General features: G+C 36.7%; 1 protein-coding gene across 1 annotated transcript; it reads right to left on the bottom strand.

Moving 5' to 3' along the window:
• Positions 1-3,198: 3,198 nt before the first annotated feature.
• Positions 3,199-5,423, bottom strand: LOC116787044 (myeloid leukemia factor 1-like). The gene is given in 5 exon segments (XM_032688279.1): positions 3,199-3,482; positions 3,484-3,523; positions 3,525-3,607; positions 3,609-4,042; positions 5,413-5,423. Coding segments are annotated over 4 exon segments (813 nt in total). The 5' UTR covers positions 4,032-4,042; positions 5,413-5,423; the 3' UTR covers positions 3,199-3,215.
• Between the last annotated feature and the right edge of the window lie 21,309 nt (positions 5,424-26,732).

The following is a 26,732-nucleotide window of genomic DNA, read 5'->3' as shown; positions in this document are numbered from 1 at the left end:
AGAGTTATCCAAGTATGACATGTAAGAATATACTGAAAAAAAATTAATTCTGTGTAAGTATGATTCTATAAGGATTAGAGAAAGTTCTTCCCAATCCTCCCCCCTTCCAAAGAAAAAAGTGTAGGAATTCAAACTAAGAAGTGTAGCTCGATAAGATCAATATTTACTATGAGCAGTTTGCTATGAAGAGCTCAGAATAAAAAAGCAGAAAGTCAGATACAGATATATGGATCTTGAAAGTGAAAGTGTCCTGGCTCAATTTCATCTGAATAACTTCCCCATAGTACAACTTTTCAGAAATGGGGGGAGGGCGGGGGGGAGGGGAGGAACCAAACTAAAAAACTTCAAATCATCATGTTATTTCCATGTCAATTTAGTATTTACCTGAAAACTTCTGGTTCTTGTTCTGAACTGAACATTTTTTTCCTCCTTACTCTCCAGAAAGATTCTGGATTTTTTTTTTTTTTTTTAACAGTGGTAAATAGGCCTTTTGATCAACCTTTCCTCATATTATCATTACTGATATTAAAATAATATAATATTCATTCTGTGATACTGTCTTTCAGATTTACAGGTTGAGCTGTGTTTCATAACAGTCTGAAGTATCGGATACAAATTATAAGAGATACATCACAATAACATTTAAGCCAGCTACAGACAAACTATCTGCATACACAGTACTGCGCTACAGAGTTTGGTAAGTTACTCTTGAGTAAATGCACTCTCCCAAAAGCAATGGGAAAACAGCACTCATCTGGATCATGTGTAACAGAGACAACCACCATCCAAGTTTGTGACAGGTCTATGTGAATTCACAGCACTTGTGACCAGCCTGCTATCTTTGTCTTGGTCATGTGTTGAGCAGAGATCACCAAATGTCCTGAACTGTGTCCTGATTTTGTGATGGAAAAAGAGGAATTTACAGTTTCAGTGTTGGCTGGTCTACCTGGAATGGTCTTTCAAACTGATGTTTCCAGAGGGTAAGGGCTTCAATACTCACATAGTCAAAAATGTAATTACATGATACGTTTAAAAGGGACTTCGCAGTGACAGTTCAGAAGACAAAATACCCTAAAAACTTGAAGACTGTACAAAAGGCCCTGTTCTGCACTTCAGACTTTTCTTTTACTCTCACCTTTCTCTATTCCAGATGCCAAGTCTTGTGCTCTCAATTTAATCTATTCCTCTTAAACAGGGAAATTCCCTCTTGCAAGGCAGCACTGGCCAACGTGGCCAACGTGCCTCATTAGTATTGCTGCTGCTAGCTCCTGAAGCTGGACTAAGCTTGGTTCTACCACTCTCAGACCAGCAGAAAGTCCAGTCTCTTCTGAATTTAAAGGAAAGGGAGCTAAAAACCAAATAAAAACTTACGATAAAGTTAGCTTCTCTGTGCTAACAGAGTGACTGAGAAAGCATATGAAATGCACAGGAGAAGTGTCACAGCATACAATTTTCTACCACAAAGAGCTCAATGCGTTGTCCATTGGAGTTTGTAGATGACTAGTTTCTGACGACCAGTATATCCCAGGGGAGCTATCTAGTTAGTCTAATTTACACTGAAACATGAATATATGAAAGATAGATTATATAATAAAAATAAGTGCAAATACCTCATCTCTGTAAATAACATAATTCTCCAATATAAGGTGAAGCAAAGAAGAACAGCCCGAATTTTTGTCATTCCATATGGTGTCTTTAGTTATTTATAGAAGAAGCATTCTATCAGATATCTGCTCCTATTATCCTCCAGATATTAAGTTTTTCCATCTTTTTCTCTGTATTCCAGAAAACTGAAATATAAATTATTTAATTTAGCATTGCTTGCATAGTCAAAGTCGTTGACTGTGGATCGTATGAATATGATAGCTGTATCCACTTACATACTAAATGGTGAGGAATACTGCTGATCATGTATGCACAGTGCTTTGCTGTGCTGAGTTTAAACTGGGAATATATTTGACGAGATGATTGAACCTATTTGTAAGATACATTTAATAAATGAAAACACTTGATTGCAAGACAGAGAAAGGAAGAAAGAATTCAGAATTAAACAGAAGAGACCATCATCTGTAACAATTAAACTTTTCATAGTAATAGTAGTCAGTCAGTAAAGAAGTCAAAGCAATAATTAATATATCATCATCATTATACTGACTAATGTATCAATATGAACATTAAATATTTATACACACTTGTATTTGTGTACATTAACAATTTAATTATTCTCTTACTTCAGTCTCTATGAAAAACTGCTGATATATATCCATAGTAATAAGGGATGCACTGTTATATACTGAGTACATTACCCTCCAACAAAATGCTGAGCGAGGAGCTCTTTCTACCCCATGAACTTTATACGTCATCAAGCTTTGGTTGGTGGAAAAAATCCTTGCAGATCAAGATAAAGGCAGCTTACTAAAGCAAAAATGAGGGTCATGTGCATGCGAGCAAAGGAAAAAAAATCAAAAGATTTATTTTATACTTCCCATCAGCAATCGATGTTGCCACCTGTTTGGAAGCCGGGCTTTGGCACAAGTAGTTGTTGCTACAGAAGGTAAATGTAAATAATGCTCCCCCCATTTTCCCCTTGCCATTTTCTTCCTTTCTCTTAGCTTTTATACCTGAGAAGGCATCATACAGTATGGAATATCCTTTGGTCAGTTTGGGTCAGCTGTCCTGGTTATGTCTGCTCCAGGATTTGGACCAGCCCCATCCCGCTGGTGAGGGGGAGTATTGGAGAGACAGAGCTGATGCTGTGCCAGCACTGCTCAGCTGTAGTCAGAGCGCTGGTGTGTTATCTGTGGGGGTTCGCAGCTAGTCTGTTGGCTCTAATGTATTTGAATTCCTATTAAGTATCACCTAAAAATCATTTCAGCCACACAAACTGAAGAGAATTTATTTTCTGTGCAACTTATAGAGTGGGGAAAAGTAGCTGCACTGCCAGGCTTGATAAAGTGTGAGACTGGTGCAGTTGTAGCCAGAAAAACTTTGCAAATCAATTCTTTTCAAACAGAATTGTGATAATCCATAAAGTGCTTTCAGGCAGAAAGTGGTTGAGTTTTTAGTTCACTGAAAGGAGAGGGTTTAAACTGAGGAGCTGAAGGTTGAGGAACATTCAGGGCGAGCAAAGACACAACACAAACAGAGATTGGTCACGTATCCTGCGTATTGTACGGACATGACCACCAAACTCCATCTCAGGGGAATGGGGCCACTTATTTCCTGCTGCTTTTGTTGAGGGGGACATGTGTTCCTTTCACACTGAGAGACCCCAAGGAATCTTTGGGCACTCTGGAACCTCCAGTTCCAAGTAACTTCTCTCTTCTTGATCCATTCTCCTTGTAATTGATACTTCTGTATTTTGGAGCTTCTAGTTCTGGCTTGAACTTCAAGACCTCCTTCTGCCACTCCTCATCAAAGCCCCGGGACTCATTTTCATCCAGGTTGATGAATTCTTGGTTCATCTTCTCATCCAAAGTCTTGCAAGTTCTTGGAGCTTTTGATGACATGAGCCCAATCCTGGATGGCCAATGGCCATTTGTTCCAGGCCACTTTCAGAATCCTTAAGTGCTTGTCTTGTCTCCTTAAAACCTCCCGGGGCTGGGGGCTGTGCGAATCTGGACCGAGGCTTGGAAAACCTTTGGAGGTTCATCTTCCACTTTGGAGTAAGTCATTACGGAGGAGGAGCTGAACGTGTGTCCATTGGGGTGCATGGACAGGTCATCAAATTTCCTGTGCACTTCCAGCATACTGTTCCTCATGTTTGACATCATCCTGTCCATGGCAGAAAATGGATCCCCAAAACCTGCATCCCTGCGGTTCCCCCGAGGAGCCAGCCAGGAGTCTGGGTGCACTCTCCACTGCAGCGCTCTGTCCGCTCTGTCCCTACCTCTGACAGGCTCGGCAACGGCTCTCCCTCCCGAAGGGCTCTGAGAACTCCTCATCATCTGCCTCATGTGCTCATGGTGGGCAGCAAAGGGATCCCTGAAGAAGGGATCCTCCTCAAAGCACCTGCCGAGCCCCCCGAACATGGCTGCAGTCTCTGTGCTGTTTTGTCACATGGAATTATCCACATGTTGTAGCATAAAGTATTTCTGTAAATTAAATAACATTACATAAATTCAAGACTACATTAAGTGTAGCCTTAAAAAGCACCGTTATATGATAAAATATCATTAATAAGTTAAGAGTAACATTTGTTTGGCCAGAAAGCCTTTAAATCATATTTAATCTTCCTGCAGTTTCCCCAGATTATTTAATTTTAATGAAATAATGTGGTTAATAATGCTGAAAAATAATCACCAGCACCTTTGTTGAGCTTTGACAAAGGGAAGGACAATTGCTTGTTGTTTCTTGCAGTGGTCTCTTCCTGTTCCTAGAGCAAATATTAGTGACAATAAGTTCATGTGATCAATTATTAGTGGCATTAATTGGAGTTATTCAACCATTTAATGAGCAGTGAAGGCAAGGGGGGGTCAAGGGATACTTTGACACCCTTAGAGCACAATCCAGGAGCTCATTTTCCATCCACGGAAGACAACATGACTTTTACAATTAGTTTAATAGACAATGTAAGGCTGTGGAGGCATATGTCACTCAAATTTCCTGGTGATTAACAGCAGCAAAGTTTTCCAAGTTTGGAACTTCACCAGGAATGTTGGAGAGACGCTGATTGTTCAATGGAAAATTCACCTGACAACTTGAATTTCTGTCTGAGATTAAAAAAAACCATGATACAGACGTAATAATAAAACAAGCACATCCTTTGGTTTGGAAATTACAGCGGGAAGGGGTAAATATTCCTTGTGGATCACTTTGTTATGCCAAGACTGTTCCTTCTTCAGGGTTGTGTACATGACTTCCTTATCTCAAGGATACACTTGAAAGTTACAAGGTCGACATCCTCATCCAAGGGGGCTAGGGAGCCAGCAGACCAGCTGTATTCTGCTCTGAACTAGACTGCTTGTGTCTTTCTTGACTGTCACAATACCGACAGTGATCAGCACCTTTTTAGCTACCAATGCAAAGCACAGCCCTGTGAGAGATGCTGTGGGGAAAATTATCTGCATCTTAGGCCGAACTAATAAAAAGAGCAGAACTAATCAAAAATCATCATCTGTAAGTATAAAAAACAATGAGTATGATAACTTTCCTGCAATATATTATTCTGAAATAAGAACATCTGCCCTATTAGGGCTCCTTAAAGAGTAAAATACTGTTCTCGTGTTATACCAGTATGAATCTGGAATGTTGCAGTCAAATTTGGCAAAGTTTGGTTTTTGTACACACAAGGTAGGGCATAACAGTTTTCATAGAGACTACTGTAGGTTTGTTGATAAAACATGGAAAAGCAGTTTTCAAATTTCTCATTTTTAATCTGTCTTTAAGACTCTTGTAACAGTGGAGTATCACAGTAACACAGTTTAGACTGAAAATCTATTTTGACTTTTGGTAGGGTTGATTGAATTCATTTAAATTTCCAAGATACTGCTGTAATGCCCAGAAGCATGCTATTAATGCAGTGAGTCATGTTTTGATCCAGTCATGTTCATTCAGTTTCTGCATATGTGACACTGATTGTATTTTAAGACTGAAAATAAAAAAATAAATTAAAGAACTCCATTACTCTAAGAACTTACCACATAAAAAAAGATGCACATCTTGTATAGGAAAACTAAGACCTAGAAATATATGTAACAGAGATGGTAATAAATAAAAGCACACAAACAAAAAAACCACAAAACCTGACCACAGGAAGAATTATGATTCTTGTTATTCAAACCAGATTTCATAAGATGGGGATTCTTAGGGATTCATAGAAGTTAGATCTCTGAAATCTGTCCTCCACACAGCTGTGTGGCAGCTTGATCCCAGCCTACTAAAGTGCACTCTATAAGAAGTGATGCAATGTTTAACAGATCATATGGCTCAGACAAGCCTTCGTATCCTTCCAGTATTGGATTTCTAATATTAATTTCACATGTATTATTCAAGTCTTTAATAGGCATATGTCAGATTCTATCTGTGATACAGTTTTTCTATTCTCTGACTGGGAGGTATCCCTGTGCACATAAGCAATAGAAATACCATGTATCTCCTGAGATTCAAAATTTGAACTGTTGTGCAAAACGTCATTTTAACAGCACCACTATATTACCTTGCCTAATTTTCAGAATGAAAAAGTTGTTACTTTTAGCTTTTAGAGTACTGAAATAGATCTTGCCTGTGACAATCATATTTTGTTTTATTTTATAGTTCTATAGTTTTTCTGGTTTATAGCTCTTCTGGTTTTAATTTTTGTTTTAGCATTTTGCTTGCTTCAAGATAGAGAAATTTGATGGAAAAGGAATAAATGTTTTTCACACTCCTTTTCCTTCTGCTTGCCACAGAAAATAGATACAAAAAAAGTGATCTAAACAGCAAGAATGAAGGGCTCACATTCAGTTTTATGCACCTAACACAAAATCTTACAATGTTCTGTAAAAACCACTTTCAAATTATATATGTCTTCCCCATTTCCTTTCTTGAGAACAAACAAACAAAATCACAGTGATTACAGAATTTCTGGTATAAATTAGTTTGAATACAGACTTAACCCATCTACTGAGATCCAGTTCTGTCATAAATGTGTAAATGTATGAAAGACTGAACTGAATTTAAATTTTCTCCAATATGGTCTTTATCCCCTACTTGTATAGAATGAATTAATCCATTTAAAAACCATCAATCTCTGAATGAATTATTTTGGACACAGTAATTGTTTTTTCTCAATGAAACAAAAATTAAGCTTCATGACCTGAATAACACTGTTTTCTATCATCAAGCTTGCATATATATTTGTATACATACATGTGTATATATATGTAATCAGCGAAATTGCTTCATACTTTCTTCAGATTTTATATCCTTTGATATATGCAAACTCTGTTTCCAACCAGGGGAGGCTGATGTGAGAAAAAGAAATCAAAAAGCTTTGTGTTGCTGATATTTCTTCCATATGTTACCATTACCCACTTCAGGAACTCAAGATGTGAAGACTCTGGGGCCACTTGTGTTGGATCTGCAGTACCACTGAAATGTACCAAATAATTCTGTTGATGTTGGACACAAAAAAAAAGGAAAGAGAATTGCAGATGTTCCTCTTCACAGCACTACCTGCAGACTTGAGAGGTCAAAAGTAATTCATATTGTTCAATCTGAAACACAAAGGAAAAATATTATTCAGATTTTTACATAGCCATTTCCAGTGTAAAACCACACTTTTACCCAAATGGTGATCCAAGGGAGATGTGAAAATACTGTGCCTGAGTCTTGAAGGTGCTAACTATTTGTTCTGGATTTACCTAATATGAAATATTCAAATAAATTAGCTTGACAGTAATGCATGCAGGGATCTTCTGTAGTTATGGTAGTTAAGTCATTAAAGTACTTCACTGGAGCAGAGTCATTGTAGTTTAACAGATTTCAGAATACATATTTTAAACTTTTACAGGTAAACCAGTATATATTGAGAAATATATATTGCACATACTGGTATTTTTGTAATAAGTTAAATTGAATACTGCATGTCATCTTTAAAGACACATGATTAAAAGTGATGGAAATACTTTTTCTTTATTTAATATAACTAATTTTTAATGCAGTTAATGAAGACCATGTTAAAGATCTTCATTTTAGTGTGCCTTTCATGTGGATTTTCAATGCTCTTTTTTCCTTAAACATTCATTTATTGTGATTTAGAGGTTGCAGCAGAAATTGCAGATCCATTTTGGGAATAATTAGTCTCTTTTTTAATCCTGCATCTTTCCAAAAGACAGAAATAATGTTTAGGCTTTTTCTAAGTTAATGCAATTACATTCTGGCAAATTTTCTGAAGATAAAGAGTCAAGCTATATATGCTTTGTATTGCTATTTTCAGGAAACCTGAATAACAGTTTTAGTCCCTGTTACAGCAGTGCGGCTAAAATGATGCTTGCTGAAATGCAGCTTTGAATGTCACTTAAAAGCAGAAAACTGCTGTTAGGGTTTCATCTGCGGTTAATTTTTCATTTAAAGTCCAGCACTCCCACAAGTCTACATTTCATAGCAGCTGCCATTTATTGGAATTAAAAATAAGGAAATCAGACCACTAATATTTGAAGATGGAACCTAATGGAAATCGAACCATCCCACAAAATCTATTTGGTGCTTATTTATAGAGTTGGTCACAAATTTATTGACACTTAGGAAAAAGAGATTTTCTCACTGCCCTCAAATGGAAACTGAATGAGTATTTGGCAGTCCAAACACATAGCTCTAGTTGTAACTGTATTTTGAACATGCTAGATTAAGGCTTATAATTTATAATAACACCTTACACTTCCTAAAAAGTCTAGTTAGTACTTGGGAAAAAGTAGGTTTAGTGTTTGTTTTCTCACTTGCCTGATTTGGCAAGATTGAAAATCTTCCAGGTGTGACTTGCTTGCCAGGATCTTGGGGCATTCAGTGCGTACCAAGCTGAAGCTGGCATTTACTTTGTGAATCAATAAATAATTGACCAGCTGGCTAGTAGTCAAAAAAGACCACTGTCCTACTTGGTAAAAAATAACTCATATCAACTTAAATCTGGATTGTTTTATTCTCTATTAATTGTGTGGATTTGTAGTTTTTTAAATTAATGGAAAATACATGAGTGGTAAAATCCTGGTTCAAACCGTGTGATAGGATCTCTGTCGCTCATTTTAGTGGACTCAGAATTTCTTATGCAGTATACATGGGGATTTGTATTTCATAGGAAATATCTCCAACTGCTCTGGCCCAGGACATCCTGCCTGGCTGCTGGAGTCCAGCCCACTGCCATAGGAACTGGGGACATCTGGTCAGGTTTAGGGATGTGACTGCTGTATTCTTGTTTTCAGATCTAACCAGTAAGAAACGTGAACATGTATCCCAGAAACACACACATGGTCACAGGTGAACTTGCATCTTATAGAAAGGCAGCATTTTTTACTGTAGAGGTAGGCACTGAAGCACTGAGAGATTTTGGTACTTGTCCTGTGTTGGTTACAGTCACAGAACATGGACCACGGACTTCAGCAACTGTCAGGGCACAGAAGATTTAGCCTGTTGTGCTCCAGCAAAAAAACTCAGATCTTCAAGGAGGTAGTCCAGTGACCTTACTATACCATACCTCCCTCCTCTCACAAGGTTATCTTGACTACACATTAGCATGTCACCATAGTACTCATCCTTATTTTCCATCTTACAAAGTACTGCCATTGTTCTTTTTCTCTGTCAGACATTACTCTGGTTACTGTCACTAAGTTACAACTATAAGTCCCACTGCAATCTTCAAAACAAGTTTCAGATAGGAATAATAATAATGTTTTTTTGTATTTTGTTCTGCTAATGCTACAGCTTTGTAGTGTTTTATACATAAACTTTAATTAATTTTTTCATCATGAGAAGTCAGAATGATCCCTTTATTTCAGCCTCTTTCATCCACATTCCTATTTCTGGGGAAGAAGGAGAGTAGGAATTTCTTTACCTGGGTTTTAGAGCTCCATAAAACTACTCTCTTGTTATTAATGTAGATCAATATCTCTTGACCTATTTAGTGTTGTCTATGCTTGATAATGTTTTTACATTGCAGATCTGTGGTACTGTGCATTGCTGGGTTCTGCTCTGTCCTGTTGTATATCTTTTGAACCTCAATTAGGTTTTTGTGCTCAGCACTAAAATGACTAAGTTCACTCAGAATCCTCTTCTCTGTAAATAAGTAACATTAGTTGTGGTTTTTTTCCTCAACAGTGCTCAAATGTCAAGGATTCATGAACAAGGATTCTTTCACAGTGGAGTCTTACATTTTAGAATTATAGCTTCAATTCAGAGTTAGAGAGCTTCCTTGCCATGGCAAGCTAGATGATTCAGGATGTCCAATGGAAAATTATAGCCATTCATCAACTAGGGCTAGGGAGTCATCCTACATTATAAAACCTTCAGTTTCTGGATGATTGTAAAGTACAGCAGACAGAAATACTCCCATTGTACTCCTAAGAATTTCTTCATTCACAGGAAAGAAAAACACGGATACTGATCTTTCTTTCTTTCTTTCTTCCTTCCTTCCTTCCTTTCTTTCTTTCTTTCCTCTCCCTCCTCATCTTTTTCTCAATTTCTTTTTCATTTTTTTTCTCTTTTATTTTTTTCCCTTTGAAACCACAATCTTCCAGAATACGTTAATCATAGGAACGTGTCAAACATATTCCAGATTATAGTCCGTGCTTGTTCAGTGCCTGTTTAATTTCTGAAGAATTTGAGAGTTACGATGTATATAGGCTTCCAAATGTCTAGGAAGGTTCCAAGCTGTGCTCTCTCTACTAATTGCTTCGGACAGAGATGGAAGACAGAGCTGGCTGTAGATCTTTCCTAGCAGGAGGATGAAAAACCATTTGTTTCACTGCAGGACAATGAAAGAGATTTCATATAACTTGTAATAAAACATACAGTTTCAACAGTCATCCTGCACAATGTGAGATGATTGCTGTTATCTTTGCTAACTCTTTTTGTGTTAAATCTATTTCTTTAGATTCTTTGTATTTATGGGGAAGATTATATAGATAAATGGGAAAGGAGTCTAATGAATAGAGTCTAAGCAGCAGCTACTTTTAGCCTTTGTCAGTCTGTTAACCGCTTGGACTGTTTATGAAAAAGTGTTTTAAGCAACTAGAATGCTATTCAGATAGCACTGTGTGTAGAAATGAAAGGATTTGTGCCGTGCACTGAGCAGGACCTCAAGTACTTACCCAGTATGAAAGCAGAATTCTCAAACTAAAATCAGTAGAGTAGGAGATATGGACTTAGATTAGTTATGTACCTACCTGAGACTTGCACCTGCTGCTAGCACGTAATTTACTACATCTTCTTTAGTGCCATAATCTTCTTGAGCTAGGGCACATATCCACAGTACAGGAATGTAGGGGTTAATATAATTTTCTTCCTGATAGGATTTGATTCACTTTTTTAACCAGAATATGCTAACATTTAGACTTGCAGTAGTAGAACAAACTGTCACAGATGATTTTCTTCTACATCATATGAATTAATAAACTCAATGAGAAAGGAAGGGAGGTAAGTGTATATGACTCTAGCCTCCAATAGATGTGGTCTTCTTTTGGCAGAAGACACCATCTGGATTTAGTTTTATCCTCATTGTACACTTCTGTGGTGATGTAGGAAGAAACATCTCTTCACCCCATCTTGTCTGCTAAGAAAGTTTTATAACACAGTAATGAAGACATTCTTCAAAGAGAGGTGAATTATGGTGCTGAATCCTTGAAGAATAAAGATTTTAATGAAAGGAAAAAGGTAAGTAAATTTTTTCTTTAAAAAGTGAAAGGATTAAAGGAAAAAAATAAATTGTTAGGGAATTTTTCCCAAGAACTGGGAGAAAAATTATTCTAAACAATTTCACAGAGATTAAAAATAACTTCTAATTTATTTCTCCTACATGCCTATGAAAAAAGTTACTCAATGCGTTACTTTAGGTATATGTCTTTGGAATTCTGTCAAGGAAAGGATAGGGTTTTTTCAATCTTTTGAATTTTTTTGTATTTTATTTTAATTTATTCAATTTTTATTTTTCCCAGATAGAGCTGTAATACCTCAATCCTATGTCATCATATTCATTAGGTAAGTGTGTCTGTCACAGTTAAAGTCAGTTTAGTATTTTATTGCCCTTTTCCAGCATTATTTTGGAGAAACTCTTCCTTTAAGAGGAAATCCCTTGCTGGAGCTGAGTGGGGGGCAGGGGGAGAAGGAGTACATACCAGTAGTCCTGGCTGCCAAAGAGGAAGTGGCATTCTCTCCATCTTGGACCATGTCACTGGAGAGAGAGAGAGAGGAAATTAATAATAATTAATACTATGATGTAGAAAAGAACACTGTTAAGGCACTGCACATGAGACACCAGAGACTTCAATAGTCAAGTAACTATGATGAATACATTGGTTCGTTGAAAAAATTAAATTTGGGGCTTTGACTTTCCTGTGTCCACACTTATCCCATTACATGAACGATTGTAACTTTTATCCAGTAAAAATCCAGTTTTTGCTACCATTAGTGTTATTTTTCTTAAAATGCAAAAAACTATGTAAGACATGTCTGTGTATATGAAAATGGACTTGCATTTCCTTTTTCTATCTCCCTCTTTTTTTTTTTTTTTTTTTACTTTCCCTCCCTGGTGGAACTATGGAAAGGCAAAACATTTTTATTTTCATTTCCCATACATTCTTTGTTTTATCCCAGGTTCCATTTGCAGCTTCAGTCAATTACTGTTCTTTGCTGATCTCACACACAATTTTTTAAGAAAGAACCAGAACAAAAAAAAAAATACCCTCCCCTAAAACTTCCAAATGGGATTTGAAATATAAATTGTGGTTTAAAAGTTCTCTTAGACACGTATTAAACCTACTTCTGTTGCTTTGTAATTATAAACTATATATCTCTCCTGTTAAGGTGCAATGAGAACTTTCATTTTTATTTTCAACTCTGAAATAAAGCCACTCAATATAAGTTTAAAGATTTTTTTTTTCAAACTATATTTGGATGCTTATGTTGTCACAGCATATCTTTCCTCTAAAGTATGATGATTGTAAGACAAGTGAAGAAATAATCAAAACATCACTGAGATGTCTCTAAGGTGAAGTGAATTTCCTAGAAACAGAATCATATAACTAGTGTACATATGCCCCATTATTTTTTATTAATGGGTAAGTAGTAAAGTTTAATCTTCAGCTTTAGTAAGGACATTGTTTAGCCACAAGTTTTTATGCTGAAAATCTGTTTAGAGGCAAAGAGGCACCAGAACAAGCATTGTATTTTCCCTACCAGCTGAGAAAACAGTTCTTCATCTGTCAATAAACAGATAAGCAGCTTTCCTTTTCTGCATTCTCTCAAATTTGATTTGCTCATAAGACATGGTCTTCAAAATATGCACTGCTGTGGTACACAAAATCATGCAGGAAAAAGACCACCTAATATCAACAGTTTAGTAAAGAAAGGAAACTGAAGAAGGTGAGTTACATTGGTACTGATGATTCATATTTAACCTTCATGGTTTGCTTGCTTGCCATATGCCAGCATGAGTAACCCAAGGGTGCCAAAAATTACCATTGATCAATAGTTTGAAATTGCAGCACTTGAACTTTCACCTTTAATTCTGCTGTGCTGTAGTATGTGTTCAAACATCAGCCTTTTAGAATTATTCATTCTGGCTGAAGATCAGCATGGCACAGACGTCTATAGAATGTTAAACACACATTTCTTTCTATCATGGAATAGCAAAGCAAATTTCAGTATAGAGACATGGTGAAGCTCGTATATTCTCAGCTTAATCAGGCAGTCTGGGAGCATTTAGTATCTCTTTGCAGTTGATTTAAATTTTCCTTCAATTCTATATTACAAAACTCTTTTTGAAAAAAGCATAGGTTTGTATATGAGAGGTGGAGTGGGTGTGATTTGATCCACAGCCTTTTGAAGTACATGCAAAAAATTCCAGTGACCCCAGTAGGCTCTGGAAAGGGGTCACCAGAACATATCTTCAAAAATTCCTGGAAACCTTCAAAGACTCCAGACTTCTCTCTGCAGTTCTGAGGTGTAATGGTGGGCTTTTGCGAAGCCCTGCCTAATGTGTGAATAAGATCAGTGAGTAACAAAGGAGTTTGCATGGTCAAAGGAAAATCTGATTTTTTCAGTAAAAAAAAGTAACTCAAAACAAAATCTTCCTGTCACTTTATTACTGTTATAAGAAGTAATGGTTGAAACATAAAGTGCACAGTAAAATAAAAGTCTGTTCATCTTTACATCTTTTAAGAGACCTGGAAGAGGAAAAAACTCTCACTAAATTAAAGAAAATTTGGTCATAACAATACTGATTCTTCAATTTATTTTTCCTGTTTATACAGGTACTCAGCGTGAGATTGACTTAACTTTAGTTGTGTGAGGTTTGGCATCTGGTCTAAGCTATTTAATTTGTTTCTTGGTTTTGTCATTCAAAAAAAGCAAGTCGTCTTTAGCTGGTAATTTATCCCCACCCTGTTTTAGACACCTATACAAGAGGACTGACTCCTTCTCTGGAAGTGTTTAACTTTTTCTACTGACTCTGCTAACTGATTAGATAACCAGCCTAGACTGAACACCTATGAATGGCTAGAAGCAGATAAAATGAAGACTTATTTTTAACGACATTGGTATTTAGTCTTCATGTATTACCACTAGTCAAAAACCAAGACATTTTTTGTGTGGTTGGCAGGCTTATTTGGAAAAGAAACTCCATGGCTTCATAAAACAACTTATCTGACAAATTTTTCAGATCAAATGTAGAGCTCCGCAATCCAACTTTTTTCTTTTTTTCTCCCCCCCCCCCCCACTGATGCAGTGTAATGTGCAAAAAGCCACAGCAGTGAATACTAGCTAGAGCAAGAACTTGGGGAAATGTCATTAACAGTGTCAATCATAAGAGTCATTACTCTGACCCTACCTAGCCTGCAGCTTCTCAGTGCTATCTGCTAATAGATCTTGGCTTGCATCTGAAGTATCAGTGCCTGGAAAGTTCCTATTGCAAAGAAAACAGAATCCCTCTAATAAGACTAGATACACCAACTTTTATCATCAGCAGTGCTACTACTGGCTTTCCGAAAGAAAAGGCAAATAGTTATGAGTATTTGAAGCTTACCATACATCTTTCAGTGTTTATGGTAAAACATTAAAATTACTTATTTCATCACCCCGTCTGTCCTTTTTAGTTCACTAGCATTGTTTTAAATCTAAGTTCTTAAACAGTTACAAATATGTGTTTAATAGTTATAAAAAATACTAATTATAAGTGTTGCTCTGAAAAAACTCTTCCAATGTGAAGAGTTTTATATAAGTATTAGGAAGATCTATCTATAGACGTAATTCTATACTTACACACATGTGCTCAGTATAAGGTATGCAATTATTCATTTTGAAACATCTTCCATGCATATTGATTTTAATAAAAAGGAAGCATTTTCTTCAGGGAATTATTTGAAGTTTTAATCTACTTCTTAAGACTTTGCTGGAAATATTTTTTTTTGTGTGTTTTTTTTTTTTTTTGTGGTTAGTTGTTTGGATTTTTTCCCTCCCGTTCTCCCCATCCCTCTTCCCTGAACTTCGTTACATTCCGATGACTATTTGATACTTTTCTGTGTATCTGGCACATTATAGCACAGACAATAAGGACCAATTTCTTATACCAGTGAGAGACAGTAATTTATGTGCATCGACAGTACAATAAAGGCACCTAGTGATTATCTTCTCTCTTTTTTTTTTTAGTAGTGAAGTTGTGAACTTTTTCTCCTTGAATGTAATTAATTTTGTATGATTTTTAAACTTATTTAAAACAAAACCTCCAAGCGTTGCATAAGTATTAAGTAGTTGCTATATTGCTGCCGTAATACAGAGCCAAAGTGAATACTGGAAGAAAAAAATAAAAATAAAAAAGGATATGTATGTAGCTATTTGTATATCTGTGGATACTATTTTTCAGGTAAGCAATAAACTCGATGTCAGGCTAACTTTCCATTCTGTTTCTTTCTCTCTTTCTTTAAAATAAAGCAATTGACACAGCATTTCATTCAGGAGACTGTAGTAGAACTGATAATCAGAAATGCTACCTGTGAAACTTCATGTTAAAGATATAAAGTATTTTGTTCCTCTTGTGTTTGTCTTACACATTTCTGCATGAAGCTAATTCTATATCTGGATATGATGCAACACATTAGAAGTAAGGATTATTGTCAAGAAAATGGCATTCACATCCTGTGGGGTGGTCTGATATTTAGAAATATAGTCTTAGTCAGAATTGAGGTTAATAGTGAATATTTTGCATGAAACATATTTGGAAATGCTTTTATTTACATAAAAACAGCTTGTGGATTTGATGTTGCATTCAGTTAATTTGAGGAGGTGGTAAGGGTGAGGTACATATGCCTGTTATGAGTCAGCCAAGTAGCTTCCCTCTAGTGTCAGTAAGAAAAGAGGAAGAGACAGAGAGATAGAGAATTGCAGAATCACAGAGTGTGCTGAATTGGAAGGGACTCACAAGAATCAACAAGTCTAGCTCTTAAACCTGCACAGGACCATCCCCAAGAGTCACCAGGCTTGGTGCTGTGACCACTGTTCTGGGGAGCCTGTTCCAGTGCCCAATCACCCTTTGAGTGAAGACCTTTTTCTAATATTCGATCCAAACATCCCCTGACACAACTTCAGGCCATTTCTTCGGTTACTGTCACTGGTCACCACAGACAAGAGATCAGTGTGTGTCCCTCTTCTTCCCCTCACAAGGAAGTTGTAGACTGCAATGACCTCTTCCCTCAGTCTCCTCTTCTGCAGGCTGAATAGGCCAAGTGACCTCAGCTGCTCCTCATACAGCTTCCCCTTGAGGCCTTTCACCATCTTTGGAGATTCTTACCCAGAGGCTCTTAACAGTGCCAGTGCCAACTGTGAGCTCCATACATTCTAACTGTTCTATTACATACAGTGCCACCTCTCCGCCTCTTCTGCCCTGCCAATCCCTCCTGAAGAGCCTGTAATCATCCAAGAGGGCACTCTAGTCGCAGGTCTCATCCCACCAGGTTCCACTGATGCCAATGATGTCAAATCTCTGGGACTGGGCCAAAGCTTTGAGCTTCTCTTTTTTGTTCCTCATGCTGCCTGCATTGGTGTAGAAACACTTTCGGGTGTGATATATTGTATCCAACACCTCTTGAGGCAGATTGAGGGATCCCATTGAACGATCCTTGAGTGCTCATTTCTTCGACGTTTTGGTGCACTATCCCAGTGCTCATCACTGGTGAACCTCGTTTTGTTCCTTTCCCTCTTCCAGACTAGTTTAAAGCTCTCTCAACAATTCCCACTTCTTCCTGTGCTTGAAAACTTTTTCCCTCTAAGGTATGTGCATTCCATCAGGTGCCAGTAGAACAGGTGTTTAGTAGATCGTTCCATGGTCAAAACACCCAATTTTTTCTGAGTACACCAATCTCAGACCCACTTGTTGACCTGATGGATCTACCTATTCCTTTCAGTATTATTCTTCACCGCCAGAAGGATCAAAGAAATTACTACACATATTCCTGATCCCTCTACCAATCCTTCCAGGCCCCTTAGTGCCTTTTGATTGTCCTCAGACTTCTCTTTCTTATTTGGTGGCCGCCATTTTAAACAACCAATAGTGGATAGTAATCAGAGGGTCTTACTAGGCTGGAGAGTTTTCCAGTAATGTCCCTTATCTGAGGGAGAAAATGTCTCTCTCCTGAGAGATAGTAGACTTCCCTGTGAGTTGGGCCCAGTCTGCATATTGGGCCCTCCATGCCCTCTGGGAGGGAGTGTCCTATTACAACTACCCTGCTTTTTCTCTTGGCAGAGAAGGTCTTGATTTGGGGTAAAGGTGATGTTGTTCTAGTAGGCACCACTACCCCAGAAGGACCTTCACCCACCTTACCAGTTGTGTGGCATTCTAGTTTTGGAGTGTCATACCTGTTGTAGAAGGCACCAGTCCTACCTGTCAAGTTTGAGAAGGAGGAACCCTCCTGGTAGTGACCTGCTTCCGACCTTCACCTATAACAGGCTCTTGACTAACATTTCTTTTACTAATCACCCTGCAGGGTTCTGAGTCCACTTGCTTCTCCACTACAATGGAGGTTCGAGATTCCCAAGAGTCTTCAGACTATAGTGTCTCTGAAAATAATTGGTCTATCTCTAGCTCGTTCACCCGAACACTGTTCACTTCTTCCTGTTGCTCCTTCACCTGGCGACATGGTTTTTCAACCACAGTACACTTTCTGCAAAATACCTGTTTATCTGCCCCAGCCTCACAAAGGGCATCCTGGCAACCTGTGACCTGGAGAGCTGTGTCTGCCATCAGAAGTTCTGGCTGACTGGAACCTTCTGACATGGCTGGTTCAGTGACTCCTGCAGCTACAAGGGATTGAGCTTTACGGTGTGCCAAAACTATGACTAAGGAAGCTTAAACTAGTATGTTTAATAAGATGTGGGCTGCAAGGATGTTTTTGCTCTTCCTTATGAGGTACTGAATCTGTTTTCTGACTTTATTGGCTGCTCCCAGATGGTCAGAGAGAAGCCCTTCCTGCTCACCCTGCCTGCACAAACTGCTGTGTGAACTGCTGTGCGATCTGTTGTGCCACATCCTCACTGACATGCCACTCCTCTTCATTGCACCTGGAGTCACTTGTGTTCTCTGGAGCCATTGAAAGTCCCTCAATTGCTCTCAACACTACACTCCCTTTGCCTGGTTGTCTGATGAGGGCCCTTGAGTCCTCACAAGGCTGTTGCTTGGGTGTTGGTGGTCTTGGGAACCCCTGCACAGAACCCTCTCACCCCAGAACCCTCTTTCAGTGAATGCCCTTGCTGTGACAACTATTGCTAGAAAGTGCTGAATTTGCCCTGTCTCTGGCTCAGCTGCCCATGGAGCCCACCTGGCTATCTTAGATTGAATGCCTAACTTTTAGACATCTAAATATGAGAGACACAGCTCTCTGAACTAGTAGCTCCCTGGATGAGCCTGAAGGATTGATGTGAAGTCAGTGTGTGCTTGGGAGGGATGTATGCCTCTCTTTGGAAACATTTTTCACCTGTTTCAAATATTTCCACAGTGATGGGAGACCATGAGGTCAAAGTGAAATCTAAAAGTGTTGGTGTTTTGTCTCGGGGAAGCACTAGAGATGCTGACGATGTGCTGGTGTCTCAGGGGCCTGTGTTTAACAGTCTCCACCGAGGCTTGTTTGCCACTCCAACTCTTGTGTTACTGTAATCTTCTGTATTTATCAATGTAAGTACTTAACTATTGATGTCAAAAGGTGCCAAAATAAAAATGCTACTACAGATAATTTTTGTCATACCATTTCTCAGTAGTTATTTGAGGTTTATGTTATTCTTGTAAAAAGCTCTTCTGAGCTTATATTCACAATATAGACTTTCCATTATTTATAGATCGCACTATTATAAAGTTTATCTTTATATAGGTATAACTATATGGCAGTTATATTTTATTGTAAATAACATATTGCTATGCTATCGTAAAATACAATATTTTTTCAGTGGCAGGTACTTACATATGGTAAAACAACAACAATGTTCTCTTGATTACTTCTCAAACATTCTAAACTGTCAGGAAATAAAGTTTCAAAGACTTTAAAGTCTTTTATGTCTTACAGCAGTCATAACTAGGAAAAACAACTTAAATTCTCTGAACTTTCAGATTGTGTATGCTTCATGGTTGTAAAATAAAATTAAGAAAAGTATTTTATTATTTTATATATAAGAAAATATATTATTTGTTGCTGCATTTCAGTTACTGTGTCCACAAAATTGGAAAATAATGTGAAAACTTGTAGGCTAGTTTTGCTCTGTTAATGATGTCTCTTTTGCACAATGTTCTTCTCAGGAACTCTCCTACACCTTGTCTCTCTAAACCTTGCTGCACTTCATTCAGTGAGTTTTCAGGAAGTGCTTTCAGAGACTAACATTTGGGTATCTGTTCATGATGAAGTTTCTGAGATTCTAAAAATGTCAAATACCATAATGATCTTTCCATGCCAGAAAATACACTTCTCAATGAAGACTGTAGAAGACTGACCCATTTATAGGGAATTAATAGTATACCTCAGAATTATACAAGAAAAGAAGTGAAATATGTGTTTACAATGATCTCAGTTGGAGGTCCAGATCATAACGGTCTGGTTTCCCTCCCCCCCCCCCCCCCGTTAGTTCCCTGACTGGCTGATTTCTTTAGGCTGCTGTGTATGTTACTGTATTAGCCAACCACTTGTTCCTAGAATTAAGGCAAGGGTAAACCTAATCATGATGTATGAGTTAGATATTATAACAGGAAAAAAAGATGAACACCCTTTCACTCAACAAATAGCAAATTTCAGAGGCAAAGGTGAATTTCTTGGACTGAACAATCAAAAAACTTTTCCTACTAATCCAATTTAATAGAATAATAGTCTAGACATATAGATATAAGCACTGAGAATTGTTATTAAATCGGTTTTATTAGAACTTCAGACATCTGCATTCTGAAATTTAACTCTATATTTGGACTTCAGTAAATTTCTCGCATTTTCCTCTGTTTTTCTTATCCATTTATGTGCTTTTCCCCCCCTCTTAATAATATGCATTGAACATCAAATGCAGAAATTTTCAACATGGATCTTCTTTGTCAAATTATGTAAAACAGTGTTATTTACAAATCATATAGAGACTAAATGATCAAATATTCTATTTGAAATGACATCATATTTTAAAGTATTACTGCCCCTTTTTTAATATTTATAAAGATAATAATATTTCACAATCATTCTCTAAAAAATTCTTTTCATAATATCTATTTGTCTTATTCAGACTCCATTTCCAGCTCCCAGATTTAAATGGGTTCCTAGTCAGATCACTTTGTAACTCAAAGACTTAACCTTTGTTGCATCACTAGTTTGGGTAGCATTTGGTAGAGAAATTGGCATACCCTAAACACCATACCTTATTGAAAAAAACAGGCAGGCTTTAAGCTGATTTTTTTTTTTGTTTAAACAGCATATAAACATCTTTCCTTTTAGAGAGCTTCTTTTTTAACTCTTGAAAATCATATTGGTATTATTCTTTTTTTCCCAGCTGTCTGCTTTCCTTGGGTGTTATTTTACAGTGTGGATTTATTTTCATTGCTTCACCATATGTTTTGTTTCTTCTTTTTCTGTGACTATACACTTATTTATGCTTCTCCTTTCTGAAACCCTTTCACCTCTATCGTCCCCTGAGACTGGCTGGTAAGTAAAAAGCAGTTTATTGACAGTACATGTGATACCTTTTGACTCCCTTGCTTCTTAGGTTTCAGTCTAGTTTTTAGGGTGCAAACCCACCTTAAAATTCTTTCGGATTATCCATTTTCTATTTTTCTACTTGCTGTAGTTACTGCTGTAGAAGCAGTAACCAGTTGCTAATAACAGTGATCCAATAAGTTTACATACACACACAAACATACACAGACACAAAATTTACCCTACACCCTTGCTTTTTTCCTGAATACTTTTTATTTAAAGATAAAAACAATTAACAATGCTTGGCATGCCTAGATTCCCAGACCTCTCTTTGTCTTTATTGTTCACATGGAACTTAATATCTGCAGGGCCCTGACATCTCTAGAACGTGGATGGCATAATAATGAAAAAAATATGACAAAAAAATCAGTTTTATTTCAGAAAGAATTTTTAACTAGATATATATTCCATTTCAGTGTTCCTCTTTTCCAGATGACATTTCAAATATTTGTTAGACCTTTGACATATCGTTTCCACATGCTGGATAAAAAGATGCTCAGGTTGGAGGAGACTAGCTGTGAAAATCCCAAAGCAAATTACTTGCATCATTTTTCAGCAAGTCTTGCTGAGGATGTCCTTCACTATGAGTTGTTCTTTGTTTTGTTTGTTTGTTTGTTTGGTTATTTTTTTTACTGAAGAAATCTACTAGAGAATCCTAAAGGCCATTTTGTTAATTAGTCAAATATATAACAAACCTAAAATTCACATATGGCAACTCTGTCTTAACTGTGACATGTATTTAGCCATATTTTGTTTCATTTTTTGATAATTTAAATCTCTTTCACAGCCTTGCTAGCTAATAACTTTGTGAGGACGTAGAGTCACTTTTTCTGTTGCACCTGACTTCTCAAGTCCAGGCCCCTCTCAATCTCATCATGTTCAGGTGTGCTGCCAACTCTTCTTTCCAGGCCTCACTCTTTATAGAGAGGAAAAGACAGTGCTGAAGCACTGCCTAGAGAACCTTTCTGACAGAGATAAGCACCATCTGTTGCATTACTCCACTGGGTTTTTTTAAAAGGTTACCTCTGCTGGAGAGCTCAGGAGCTGACTAGAAAATATTGAAAGAAGTAATGATTCTGTCAGAGTCTGTCTGGTATAGGGAAGCAGTGCAAACAGAGGGCTTGCTCTTGCATATTTTATCTACCCCAGTGATAATACTCTTTTTGACCTAATCTAATCCTGAACTCACACTAAATCACTCTATAGAGAACATGATTTCAGGAAAAAATTCAAGATAGACTACTAAGATGTTTTTTAATTTTTTTACAAATCATGTGCATGTTCATTATTGTAGGAGGAAAAAAAAATCATGGGAAAATATGTCACAATTTCTTGTAATTGGCAATTTAGATGTCACTAATCTACTGTGAATTCATTTGGCTGTAGTGCAAGGTCTTGACATTAATATATGAAACCATCGCTTTGGTAGGTGAATTTAATGTACCTATTTGCAGTGGTCTCCTTTCCTAAAACACTTAATGAATATTATACCATCATTCCTAAAAGCATAGCAAAGTGACAAAAGATGCCACAAAGAGATAGTGTTCTCAGTGCATGCAAGTTTCCATTCCCTTTTGACAGATGAGAAAGATTTTTTAAAAAATTTTAATCATGTCTGAAGTTGTAGCTCCCATTTATTCCTATTTCTATAATTTGCTATTCTGAATTTGTTTTCTTTCACAATTTTTATTCTGATTTTGTTTAGTTATTTTTTTTTCACCAACGAAGTTGCTAACCACATTAAATGTTCTAGATGCAGATTTAAGTCTGTTCAGAACACTTCAGATTCACACACTTCATCCTATTTCTATCAAAGCGTGGTTATGCATATGAGAGGCTAATCTGTTCACGTTTCTATTCATGATAGACTTGAGGAAACTCTCTTTACTGGAATGAAGATATTTCAAGCAGTGAGAAATTGGAAGCTTGTGACCCATATGCCTTTCCTATTGGGTCAAAAGCCCAAATACTCTAACCAGCTGATGTGACAAGGATAGAATGTTCACGGTCAAAAAGAATATGAACTATATCTATGCTTCTTGCTGCTTTGTGTTGAAACTATTCCTGATTAAAGTGTTCCTAGTTGTGTTGCTATAAAGATAATTCTTTCTTTATTTTTCTATATATTTATTAGACTGAGATTTTCTATATCTCCAACATTTGTCTTACTGTGTTCCCAGAAAATGAAACTGTAAAAGAAACAGCAACCAAGTACAGTTCTCTAAAGTGTGTTTTAGGGCTTACGATAGTGAATATATATATGTAGACATGCTGACACTGGTATGTCCAGGAGTTGTGAGGAGAAGGTCCCTGTTGTTACAATTGATCTGTTCATATATAGCAACTCCAGCCTATGCAGGACCTCTCTAAATCCAGTATGGGGTTGTTCAGTGCTTACCTGCTTTGGTAATTTCTTTAACAGTTTGATAGTTTACCTCCCAGTCTGACAGGTAAAGGGGTTTTTGCAAAATCTGTTAATCCCTTTATCATGCAAATAGAAAAGATAATATCTGATGATCTGCAAATTGCTTTTCTCCTGTATCTCTAATAAGACCCTAGGAGTTCATATAGAGGAGGTACTAGAAGTATAGTAGAGTTGTAGAATTCTCACACCTTTTCAAAAGAGGCAATTACATTTCATAACTGTGAACTTTCTACTTCTTTTTTTTTAAGGTCCCGAAAAGTTCTCAGAAATGTCAGTATCAAACATGAAAATGTAATGGCATACATAGTTTACTAAACACTGAAATTAGTACAATTTTATAAGCAGTCATTCTAGTCTATGTAAGAAACATTCAAATTACATTCTGATGAGAAGTCTTTTCAATTACTTTTATTTCTGTTCCAGTATTAATTCCAGCAGTTTACCTGGAACTTCCTGTGCCCACTCTGTGATCTTCCTTCAGAGCTCATACAGCTCTTCCCATATCACTCAGAAGATCTGTGCTTGGGAGGGCAGGTCTCACAACTGCAGAGGTAATAATGCTTGACCAGATGTTTAGCCAACTTTTATGAAGTTCCATAAAGCCTTGGTAAAGAATCAATTCCCAGATCTCCTACTCTATTCAATAGCCAGTGATTTTAAAATGCTTCTCAAATGGGATAGCTGTTACTTCATACTTCTTTTGTGTAAAGGCAGTAGGAACACAAGAAAGGAGTTTGTTCAACATCACACAGGAGATCCATAACAAAGATGTGAATAGTTACCAGGAGTACTAGTCTTCCTGCATTTTGCAAAGATCAATTAGAGGCAAGCATTTTACCTGAGCCTAGAGATGTTTTTCTAGCTGTAAATACTAAACCAAGAAGTTATTACAGAGCTATGCTGGTATGTAAAAGGACAGACTAGGCTACAAAATCTCCCCTAAAACTCGAATTTGTGACATCTAACTTACACTATGCTATTTATTCTTTCAGTTAGAAATGTATTTGGTGATATATTTGGTAAATATATAAAAAAGTCACAGCCTAATGTTTCAGTAAAATCAAAGAATAATGCTAAAAATAATATAAATCTTGTAAGATAATAAAATTTATATTAATGAAATAAGAAGGAAATGAGATACCTACTGTGACCTCATGCTTACATAACATTTCAGTGTCCTTTGAAGTTCTTGTCAAAGGAGGCTTGAGAAAATAATATGAACTGAATGACCACTCAGGAGTTCTTCAAATACATCTTAAGACAATAGTATAATATATACATATTTATTGCATACTCTAAATAATAACGTATGTTAATCAAGAAGGAATATTTTGAAGTTTCAAATTAAATATTCTGCCTGATATGATACTGGGGGATTTTATTTTTCTGAAGAACTGAAGAAAAACATTCTTTACATTTCAGGATGGAAATAAATTAAAAATATGTGCTTCCTAAACTGTAGAAATCCAATTCTTCTCTAAACTCACATTTTAGTTATAGAATTGTATTCTACATTTTTCCAATAGAAGACAATATATTTAACATCATTCAGGAGAAACATTTAAATAACCTAACTGAAAAATATATCAAGTAATTATTGCCAAAGTTGCTTACAAGATTGAGAATTAGAGAGAGGTTATGAAACATTAGTAACCTTACAGAAATCAGGAAAATGGCCAGATATATTTTTGTCTAGGTTGCCTTTTCATAACAACAATAACAAAAATAAATTGACCTTGATAGAAAGTGAACGTTAAAAATATTAACACAGTTCACTGTGTTCTGAGTAAAGAAGAAACATTGTTGTTTCTCCCACTACCATTTTTTATTTTGTTTTACTGCATTTTATAATAGAGTGTTAAAAAGGAGAGCCTTTTATATTGTAAGAGAAGGCTATGGTTTATAGCCGACTTTTTCTGCTATTAAGATCTAATCTATCTCTCGTTCAGTCGATTGTATTTAATAAGAAGCTTCTTAGACTTGAACTTTGTCGTGTGGTGACAGATAACTCTGCTTGTTTGTGCAATTTCCTTCTTTGCAGAAGCTTCGCTATGAAATGTCTCAGTTTTAATCACCAGCATTAGATATGATTTTTGTACCACATAGGCTTAAAAAAAGGGGAAAAACCTCCAGCAACAGCCAAACCTTTGAAAAGACAGAGGATGAAAGGAAAAATAACTTTATATCATCACCTTGAAATGGTGGCAAATATTATTTCTTACAGAGACAGAAAAATAGCAATTTGTTGGAAGTAGGAATATATGGGAAATAAAATATCTACTTTTCCCATTTCTTGACTTGTGCTCCCATGAGAGTTGAGGAGATATATCATGCACACAATATATTAGGCACATTTTAGCACCATGAATTAGCACATCTGAAAATACTACCATTTTTGTGGAAAACAGTTCTGGATCCATACAGCAAAGCAGTTCATTACTGTTGGTGAACTTAGTTCTAAAGAACGCAAACATGTTTGCGTTTGTGGAGTTCTTTGTTTGGAGTTCTTTTTTTAGAGTTAAGTATCCCAAAGTCACAAAAGGACTTTGAAAGGATTCTACCCCAAATCCACATGACTCATTCTCGTTCCTCCAGTGGACCTCAGCCTTGCTTTGATCAGGTCATTCAGTAGTGGCAGTAATCTCTGTGCACATTCAATTTTTTCTGAGTTTGCTGGCAATATCATCACAGACCCTGACTGTAACCATACAAATATCTAGGACCTAGTTTATCTCATATATTCCAAGCTGGTTCAGGATATACCCAATGCACGCAAAGGTATCTTAGTCACTGACCATGAATATAAGAGCACATTGGCTCTTGTATTACTTATATCCCAATAGATGAATTACTCTGATAGACCAGATTTGACACTGATTTGGCATTGACTGCATGTAGATCACACACTTATTTACAAAGAGGTGCAATAGTATGAACTTTCACAATGCAATAGTGAATTAAACCTGATCTAAGACTTTGACTATAGAAAAAGTAGAAAGTAGAAAGATATAGGTCCACATAATTTCATGTGAACAGATATGAAAAGGATCTTGGATAATTCCTATTTTTATCACAAAATTTTCCCAGGTATTATATATTTTCCCAGGTATAGCTCGCCATTTTCATGTCTAGGTTCTTAAAATGAAAGAATTTTATGACTCCCATAAATTGGTTTGAAAATATCTACTACCATATACAATGATAGATATGAAGCTGTATGAGATATCACTACTAGGACCCTTTTCATTTTTCAGACATGGGGCATTAATTGGAACTTAAGATACAATGACTCTCTGTTCAAGCCGCTTAGACAAATTTCTGTAGTGAATGCATTATTTTGATGACATATAGAAGAGTAATTTGTTAATCTGCTGGCAAATACCTGATAAGTTTCTAAAAGGTAGCATGACATGGCATTT

Source organism: Chiroxiphia lanceolata, chromosome 5 (genome assembly GCF_009829145.1).
Source record: "Chiroxiphia lanceolata isolate bChiLan1 chromosome 5, bChiLan1.pri, whole genome shotgun sequence".
Taxonomy (NCBI): Eukaryota; Metazoa; Chordata; class Aves; order Passeriformes; family Pipridae; genus Chiroxiphia; species Chiroxiphia lanceolata.
The sequence above is the reverse complement of the archived record's forward strand: the minus strand, read 5'-3'. Positions and strand labels throughout refer to the sequence as shown.